At 40.3% G+C, this 10,214-nt stretch overlaps 1 protein-coding gene across 1 annotated transcript in view; it reads right to left on the reverse strand.

The window, feature by feature from the left end:
- NMU (neuromedin U) overlaps window positions 1–10,214 on the reverse strand; it is a gene marked incomplete at both ends in the record, with an annotated part of 17,453 nt that overhangs the window by 5,865 nt on the left and 1,374 nt on the right. The window contains 5 exons of the mRNA XM_010139224.1: window positions 1,917–1,967; window positions 2,074–2,103; window positions 2,597–2,656; window positions 2,755–2,802; window positions 5,911–5,969. Of these exons, the coding sequence (XP_010137526.1) occupies window positions 1,917–1,967; window positions 2,074–2,103; window positions 2,597–2,656; window positions 2,755–2,802; window positions 5,911–5,969 (248 nt within the window). The remainder of the gene's footprint in view (window positions 1–1,916; window positions 1,968–2,073; window positions 2,104–2,596; window positions 2,657–2,754; window positions 2,803–5,910; window positions 5,970–10,214) is intronic.

Below are 10,214 nucleotides of genomic sequence, written 5' to 3' on the forward strand. Positions count from 1 at the left end.
AAAAGCCTTTTCCCACAGTATTGGCTCATGGACCAAAAAAGGACTGAAGATGTTAATAAAGGAACTTACTTTTTTTACATTCTGACTTGACCACAAACAGGTACCAACATTTATAGTTACACCGTGAATGTGACTCACAGAGCGATGGAGGGAAAAGCTATGCGTCCTCATCTTTACTCATTGAAAGTTCAGAACTCTTTACAAACTTCTCGCCCAAGCAATTGCAATTATTCAGACTTTAATCAGCCTCTGTGAGAGGTACAGAGACTATTTCCATACAGTACTCCCACTACATTTCTACAGTTATGTACTATGGAAGTTCACATCTTCAATCTCCATTATACTGGGAAGTTCATTTTACTTCAAAATAACTTAAATTGCAGCAAGAAAAACTATTTTTTTGCTAGACCATAATGCACAAGAGGGATCCATTCTCTAGTAAAATTCATAACCATGGCACTGGTCAGTCTACCTAAAAGACAAACTCGAATCAAGAAATTAATTTCTTCAACAAAACTTTATGCTTGCAGATGGCCTGACAGCATAGTGTGCAGTGTAAAGTGCCACCCTGGCAACACACAACCATGTGGAGAGAGGTCCACAGTGAGATATAAAGTAAAAAAACCATGTTCCATCAAACAATTTCAATCTTCAATTCATGTAAACATAATTTTTTAAATAATGCAATTTTTATACAGTACTTCATAGAAAAGTGATAGAACAAAGAGAAATACAATTTATGGTGTACCTAGAGTTGCCAGAGTGATAATGTATTTAATAAGTAAAATGAACTTGCCTACTCAGAGCCAATTTTACACTGTCTGCCTAAGGTAGGCAACGTGACATCATAATAGCTAAAAAAGTAGAGGTCTATCATATAGCAGAGGAGTTAAAGGGCATCCCCACCGGGGCACTTGGGCTCGTCTTGCAGTCAGCGGAGAGAGGTTAGTAGAGCCAAAGAATAATGTATCTCACCTAAGTTAGTACCTTTGTGTACTGGGATAGGAAATGGTCACCTGAACAGCTAAGCCAGAAGAAGTGAGAAAACAGTAATCTCTGGGGACAGGCAGGGGCTAAGGTGTTCAGGATGGGGACAAAGTGGCATACAGTAACCGCTTAGGCATGAGCAGCAGCAGAAATAGCTCATTCCTCTCTGCCCTGATTACCAGTAAAACCTCCAGAGCTTCCCTGACATCAAAATACTGACCCCAATATCATCAATATTACTTTCTAGGAAATCTAATTCATATTTCTGAAGAAATGTAAAGAATAAGGCAAAAATAGACATTAACATATAAAAATGATTTTTAAATGAGAAAAATGCGTGTTTAACTTTCTCAAAATCCTGTGGTGCACAGAAAATCACACAGATGCACAAAAAAACCAGCTCATGTTTGCACTTTAAAAGCAAGAATGGATCACATGTAGTTAGGCTTATGAGAAAATTTTGAAAGCAGCAATAGTGGGCTATTTGTAAAGTAATATTCTTCATTTAAAATATAATCCCAAGTCCGAGACAAATACTATGACACATACAATTTAATAATAATTAATAAAAGTTCATTAAGAGTTCCAGGTATTTATGGTCGTGTTCTCAGCTTCTATAAATCTACATTGTTTCACTTGATATGTTATGTTCCAGCACCAAAACCAAGCATTTGATCTTATTCTGCATTGTGGTAACTACAAGATTAAGATGCGGTTGGGATTCTATGGTTGTTTGTTTAGTTTTTTGCACACTTGGACAGTACTGATGATCCTCTTCCATTTTATTAAAACATATTCTATATCTTTAACACAAAGCTCGCAGTTCTGAGCTTGCTATTCAGTTGGAGAGACTACTGCAAAAAGGGAGCATTACCTTGGTTTTGTGTACCAGCACACACATACTCACAAGGAGGTGCTATGACACTTACCGTGATGTCTGAGTTGCCTGAGTCATGAGCCTTAGAATAATGAAATAAGAACTGTTCAAAAAAATTAAAAGTGGGGTTTTACTACAAAACAGGGCAAGAGTGTTATGACTATCTTGACAATTTTAGTGTGATCATAAAACATACGTAGAGATCTTACCCTTTTGGTGTTGTCTTTTTCATCTAAACCCTGTAGGAATAATAATGGGCAATTTTGATTACATTATAAACTTTTCAGTACTGGATTAGTATATTGTCCTTCCTTGACAGTTCTATTACATGTCTTTTCTTATCATTGTAACTACTCTTTTCAAACTTTGTAGCAAAAACTGATTGCTCTCCAGTAGAAGAGTCAATGACTTTAGCAGATGCTCCTTTGTATATCCCTAGAGTCTCATTAGTAAATATCTTTTTCCATTGAGAGCTCATTTTTCTACTCTAGAGCAAGAAAAACACTTGAAAGCTTGTTCCAACCTGGAGATGATTTCCCAAACATTGGAGACTCCCCGTTATCTTTAATAGATGTTGGATTAGGACACATAGCATTTCAGAGGAAGAATTGATAATATTACTTCCAGCACCAAGTGACACTTAAGGTACTGGGTCCTCTGAATTTGTTGTAGACACTGGTATACTGACAGATCAGGCTTCATAAATGTTAAACAGTCTTTCATGTATGTTACCTGTGGTTTCTGGAGAAATCCCATGACCAAAAAACAAAGTTCTCTCAGTGCACCGGATGCCTAATGCAAAGAAAACACAGACTCAGCTATCACACTTCCAACCCTACTGCATGTAACAAATAGTGTTGGAATAATAAAATAACCTCTGTCTGACTCACCTGAGGCTGAGAATCTCTGGACAGGTAGGCAGAACATGCATTGTCTATCTGTAAAAGTTCACGCAGTCCTTTTTTTAAAAGTCAGATTAATGAAAACAAGTGAATTATGTATATTTTCAAAAACAGTTCAGTGCAGCTAAAGGCATGGCAAGTCTGTCCACTGTAAGGAGTCCTTGTAGGTACAGTCATGAAATATTTTACATTCAAGGGGAAAAAAAGCCCTTAACCATATTAAAAAATATACTTGCTTGATCTGAATAGACACCTCATCCCTGCCACTTGCACCTCTGATTTGTAATCTTCTCAAAGTCGTATTTTAGATTATGATTTTAATCATTTGGGGTATGGACTATTAATTTAAATTTCTTCTGTGATATCTTTGGGTTGTACAAAATGGAAGAAAATGACAAAACTAAAGCAAGTAATTCAATGAGTCCTAAAACACAACCCTTCCAACTGGATTCCAGCATGCCTGCAACTGTTTGACACGTGCATCTCTTGAGTGATAATGATATGCGGCAGCACACCTTATGCATGCTAGCCAATTTGCAGCCAATATACGAGGTTTGCACTGATTTATTTGACAAGTGAGGAGCTTTACAAGATTTTGTTTAAGGGAAGTGGTTCCCAAATTACAGTGCTACTAAGAGATATATTTCTATATATTTCAAGGGATCTAAACTCAAAGAGCACTGTGGAAGAAGTCATTGCTGTTAAAATCAAACATGTCAGCACAGAATGCAATGTTACACATAGACACAAAACAAACAAACAAAAAATAAATCCACAAAGCAAACCAAGAAGCCCCAACCCCCACCAGCCATTTCATCTGCATCAAAATAAATGTCCATTTAGCTCTGCATCTTATCTCCAAAACTGGCCATACATGAGCACTCAGGGAAAAGCCCAAGAAGAGAGCAGGGGTGTAGTAAAACCCATGCTCTCCAACCACAGTGGATTTCTGTGCTGTGAATTTGACCAGTCTCTCTCTGAACCTGTATAAACTTGTGAAATACCACTTCTGTTTGTCTTGATCGGTCTTTTCAAAACTAGCTTCATTTGGTGCTGTCTTTATCTTGTCTTGAAAGACTTAATGAATAAGTGATTCCCACTCCTCATCTCCCTAATGTTCATGACTTTGTGTAGACAATTAATCACATCCTCTTTCTGTTGTTTCTTTTCCAAGATGAAAGAATCCTGTAATATTGAATCATTTTTGGCAGAGTTATTAATCAAGAAGGGAGAAGAAATGAAGCAAGGGATATTTGAATTCATGGAAGTAATATTACCAGTGGTGAAAGCTCAAACAGAAAGAAAAAATGTCCAGTACTCCAACTAAAGATGCACAATTTAATAATAATGAAAAAAAGAGGCTTAACTTTTTGTTATGTATCTTTAAAATTGCCTTAATAGCAACCTGCATTGGTATGCACCATTTCTTCCATTGAATATTTGATACTGTTTGCCTAGATGCCAAAAAGCTTTGCCAATCATCTAGTTCATAGATGCATTCAAAAAGTGTTTTTTTATAAATAAAGAGTAGGCATGCAACAGGTCTTACGAATTTGTTGTAGGTAAAAATACCTGAACACTTCTTAGCAATGAAAACTTTACATGAAAAAAGCAATAAACAAATAATGCTTATCTGAACAAGAGATTATTCATTTCTCTAGAGACGATCTACAAGAAAGCATTAGCAGAGATAGTGGGAGAGCTAATAGCTCACAGAATTCCACTTTCAAATAGTTTTTGTGGGTAACACATCTTCCCCATGCTCTCTTCCTTTCATCTTGAAATTGCTGTCATTTTGGTAGCCTAAATTAAAGCTTTGCTGTTTCTTCTTGGAAAGGCATTTTTTTGTTGGGGCTTTTTTGTGGTGTGGTTTATTTGCTTGCAGTTGGACTCTTAGAGAACTCCCATAATTCATTAGCAGGACAAGCCAGAGTCTGCTTTGTGTTGGACACAATGCAAGGCAAGGTATCACTCAGCTAAAACCTGTCTGGACAAAGCAAGGAATGAGAAAGCACCACAGGTTCTGTTAATTTGTTTTTAAACAATAAAAATAAAAATTTAATAATTTCCGTCATCCTTGATGCATCTTCTCAGTGATTTTCTCTCCTATATCAGAAATGTGACCTAAGGGTGAGAGCTTGTGAGTTGTTTGGGGTTGGTTAAGTAACATAAAGAAATGAAAGGATGTGAGACACAAATAAGGGACCACAATGCTGTTGACATAGGGATAAATTCTGTGTTACAACTAGCAAATCTTAGCAATAAATGAAGAAACATATAAAACAGCGTTCTTCAATCCAGAATGTAAATAACCCATTGTTGTGAACTCCTTTAAGCCATCAGGACCTTACTTCCCAAAAGACCACTTTTCCCCGGCAGATAAATATCACCAGTGCTTGTCCAAGCGCCAGTCTAGAAATATCTTGGTGTTTGAGTCAACACTTCCAAAATGAACTAAAGGGGGCTGACAGTAAGGGATGTGTCTCCTTACAATAGGAATTGGCCACAATAGGAGGAAATTTACTTTCTCCATCTGTTCCAAAAGGGCAAGGAAGAGCTCAGGTTAACACGACACATCCTAGAGGCAAAACAAATCTTCATTTCAAAGATGACAGTGGAAGTTATGATAGTGATCAGTAGCAAAAAGTTAGAGGGGCTAATTGACACAGTAAATTATCCTCTACCTAGTAAATTGAGAGGCTAGGATAAGATTAAATACTTTGTCCCAGCCCTGTGTGGAGAACAGAAGAAACAAGATAAGACTAGATGAGTTGAAACAATTCCTTTGTATCGTGTATGGGCTATAAAACTGAGTGGGACACTGCGTTACTTCCAGGGACAGTGACTGCCTCATCATTGACAGTTAAAGGACAGTTTTTATCAGACTTAGCTTTCCATTGAACCAAGACAGCCTTTTCCTGGAAAGACATCTTATCACCCATCTTCAACAACCTCCTGAACAATGTTCAGAAAATCTGGAAAATAAGATGTTTCACCTCTTTGCTAATGTCAGGATAGCAGATGTTCAGGAGAGGCAGGACTGGAAGAAAAAGCATCTGAACTCATGCAAGAGAAAAACTGGAGACTGTAGCAAGGATGGGCACAGAAGAAATGGGAATATACCATATGGCAGATGATGCTTACCTCTTTCCACAGCAGCAAATCCTCATCTGTCTCGAGTGCTTGGGATGGCATCGGTGCACCTGGAAGCACAGCTGTGCTTAACAATGCTGTTCAGCAGAAGTTAATTGTAAATGCTGACAAATTTGTTATTTGTCAGTGATTTAAATAAGAACTCTGAACAAAGTATAATACCTAGCACACTTACTAACTGCAAAGTCTGAAAGCTGCATGGTCCAGAGTAATCTGCTACCCCAGGAGCTGTGGGGTTTGTTCAGTGGTTTCTGCCTGCTCTGTTAGCAACACAGCAGGAGGATACTCGATATTTCACAGCAGATATGGATGCTCACATCTCTTAGCAATAAACAGTGTGGAAGTTACTCGTGTTTCACTGAGGGTCAGGCTAGCATTCGTCTGTTCTCAGCAAGAAAATTTGTATGGCAGCTCTTGAATGCTAAGATCTGCTCAGGAAAACACATTCTAGCACCTACAACCTCGAGCTTCCTGAGAACTCAGCTCACCTCCAGCACACACTGGGATCTAGATCATACCTCTTGCTTTCTTGTAAGTTCCAATTAAAGAATTAATGTAATGTACACTTGCATATGAATAATGCCTGTGATATGAACATTGTGTTTTTGAGAAGGTGATGGACAGTACATGCGTAACTGGCTTTGTTTCCTCTGTGTGGTGTGTGTGGTGTGTGTGATGTGGACAAGCTCAGACCCTTAGAAGATTAAATGTGTTACTAATTGCGTAATGCTGCAGTGATGCTGTGCTTGGCATGTGAGCAGCTCTATTCTCCCTCTCTGCCCATGCATGCTGCAGATGTGGAAGTCACTGTCTCAGGGTCCCTTCCAACTCAACACTCAGAGTATCCACCTTTCCACATTGTTATTTTATCTGACAGTATATTTCCAATAGCAATGTATTATTAGAGTCTCTGTAAGTAATAGAAATGAGCATCACTGAATTGTGAATAAACTAGACATCATGCAAGCATATCAGTGAGGGGATGTGTTGTAACATAAAAACCAATAAAAATGTTTCTATAAATACATTAACAGCAAAAGGAGGGCTAAGGAGAATCTCCATCCTCTACTGGATGTGGGGTGAAACATAACGACCAAAGATGAGGAAAAGGCTGAGGTGCTTAATACCATCTTTGCCTCAATCTTTAATAGTAAGACCAGTTCTTTGAATGCCCAGTTCCTTGAGCTTGAAAGACAGAGACAGGAAGCAGAATAAATTCCCCATAATCCAAGAGGAAATGATCAGTGACCTACAGCACCACTTAGGTGCACACAAGTCTATGGGGCCAGATGGGATCCACCCAAGGGTTCTGAGGGAGCTGGCGGAAGTGCTCACCAAACCACTTTCCATCATTTACCAGCAGTCCTGGTGACCTGAGAAGGTCCCAGTCAACTGGAGATTAGCCAGTGTGACACCCAGCTACAAGAAGGGCCAGAAGGAACTGCAAAGGGAACTACAGGCCTGTCAGCCTGACCTCAGCACCGTGGAAAGTCATTGAGTGCCATCACATGGCACATACAGGACCACCAGGTGACCAGGCCCAGTCAGCATGGGTTTATTAAAGGCAGATCCTGCTTGACTAACCAGATCAGCTTTTATGACAAGGTGACCTGCTTAGTGGATGAGGGAAAGGCTGTGGACATTCTCTACCTAGACTTTAGTAAAGCTTTTGACACTGTTTTCCACAGCATTCTCCTGGAGAAACTGGCTGCTCATGGCTTGGATGGATGTACACTTTGCTGGATAAAAAACTGGCTCGATAGCCAGGCCCAAAGAGTGGTGGTGAATGGAGTCAAATCCAGTTGGTGCCCAATCACCAGTGGTGTTCCCCAGGGCTCAGTATTGAGGTCTGTTCTCTTTAACATCTTTATCAATGATCTGGATGAGAGGATCGAGTGCACTCTCAGTAAGTTTGCAGATGGCACCAAACTGGGTGGGTATGTTGATCTGTTTGATGATCAGGAGGCTCTACAGAGGGATCTGGACAGGCTGGATTGATAGACCAAGGCCAATTGTATGAGGTTCAACTTGGCCAAGTGCCAGGTCTGTACTTGGGCCACAACAACTCCCTGCAGTGTTACAGGCTTGGGGAAGAGTGGCTGGAAAACTGCCCAGCAGAAAAGGACCTGGGGGTGTTGGTTGACAGCCAATTAAATATGATCCAGCAGTGTGCCCAGGTGCCCAATAAGGCCAATGGCATCCTGGCTTGTGTCAGCAAAAGTGTGGCCAGCAGGAGCAGGGAAGTGATTTCCCCCCGTACTCAACACTGGTGAGGTGGTACCTTGGATGCTGTGCCTGGTTTTGGGCCCCTCACTAGAAGAAGGACATTGAGTTGCTGGAGCATGTCCAGAGAAGGGCAATGAAGCCAGTGAAGGGTCTGGAGAATAAGTCTTTTTAGGAGCAGCTGAGGGGACTGAAATTGTTTAGTCTCGAGAAAACCAGGCTGGTGGGAGACCTAACCACTCTCTACAACTACCTGAAAGGAGATCGTAGCAAGGTGGGGATCAGTCTGTTCTGCCATGTAACGAGTGATAGGACAAGAGGAAATGGCCTCAAGTTGCACCAGGGGAGGTTTAGATTGGATATTATGAAAAAAATTCTTTCCATAAAGTTTTGTCAAACATTAGAACAGGCTGCCCAGGGAGTTGGTTGACTCGCCATCCCTGAAGGTATTTAAAAAACATATATAGATGTGGTGCTTAGGGACATGGCTTAGTGGTGGTGACCTGGCAGTAGAGGGTTAACAGTTAGACTTGATTATCTGAAAGATGTCTTCTAGTAAAAATAATTCTGTGATTCTGTAACTCACCTGGGACGGAGATTGGTGCTTTCTCTGTACAGTCCTCGCGCTGCAGGAAACCCTGTGAAATCATCTAATTTATCCCCCAGTCCTAAGTTGCTGCCCATAAGCCATGCCTAACCAGTTTATACACTGCTCTTAAAGACCTCAGCGTGACAGAGATTTTATAACCTCCCAGTCTATAGTTACCCGTGGTCACGTTTTTTCAAAGAGTAGAACCAAATTAAACAAAAAGGAGGTGAAGGTAGACTTAGCTAGAACGGCCAGGTGAGCAGGGTATGAATGTTCGTCATCTCCATTTGTTTTACATGTACTACTAGTAAGTACAACATTAGTTAGTTCAGGCATTTAGGGGTGGATTTCAAAACTGCATTTTGTTACTGGCGTAGGCTTAAGGTGACTAATTATTCTAGATGCCTGTTTTCCTCGAGAAAGAATTAGAGTGGCTCTTAATTGCCACTCTAATGAAGAAGTGGGATATTTTTGAAATCTCTGATGTTCTCATAACAAGAAAACTGCCTTTCAATGAAAATTTTCCTTTTTCTGATTTTTTTTTATTCAACAAAAACCACCATTCAACAAAAAATAAATTAAAGATGCTAGAGTTCTCTACTTTGTTTTCTATTCTTAAATTAGTATATTCACAGTATTGGAATATTGCCTGGAACTAGTATCCTGGCTGCAAAGAGTGCACCTGGGCAACACATCGTCCCCATGAAACCTTTGACTGCCAGTCTCTGAACACGGCTTCTGCCAGTGCCTGGTTCCTGAGGCTTTCCAGGAGGAGCAGAAGAAATCGAATAGACTGTACAGCTTAGGGAAGCAGGCAAGAAAACCTGTGTAGTACAGCTTGCGGTTTTCTGATTTGGGTTTGTTGGGTTGATTTGGGGTTGGGGTTTGTTTTTTTTTTTGCTGTTGTTTGATTGCTTGGGGCAGGGGGGTTGTTGTTGGTTTGTTTTGTTGGGTTTTTTTTTCTGCCAGGAACATAAACCTTTGGAGAGAGGAAATGCAGTTATTTCACCAGCTCCTAAATTTTCTTAACCCTTCTCCACTCCTTCACAAAACTCTTATTTCATATGCAATCCCATCAGTTCTGTGCTCACACCTAGGACAATGTGGCCGCCAGTGCCAAGCGGCATCCCTCTGTCACCTCATCCAGAACCGTGTGCTGCAGTTACTATGGAACTTCATTCATATACACGCATACACAACAGCACACACAGGGAAGCGATAAAGTATTCCATGATTTATACAGAACAACCATGGGGTGGGGGGTCAAGGGGTGGGGGAAAAGGCGCTGTTGAGGAAAGTAATCCTATTCCAAAGGAACATGGAGGAGGAAAACCTCCTACAAAATTTGTCGACAGAGTCCATGACACATTTGTTCTCTAAGCCTTCAGTTCTGCCAACTTCTAAAATCTCAACTTCTTCCAAGGCACCAGAATGCCAGATGCACAGTTTCAGTCACTTTTCAACCTTGGATTCATTTCTTATA

The sequence above is a fragment of the Buceros rhinoceros genome, unplaced genomic scaffold (assembly GCF_000710305.1).
Source record: "Buceros rhinoceros silvestris isolate BGI_N320 unplaced genomic scaffold, ASM71030v1 scaffold2957, whole genome shotgun sequence".
Taxonomy (NCBI): Eukaryota; Metazoa; Chordata; class Aves; order Bucerotiformes; family Bucerotidae; genus Buceros; species Buceros rhinoceros.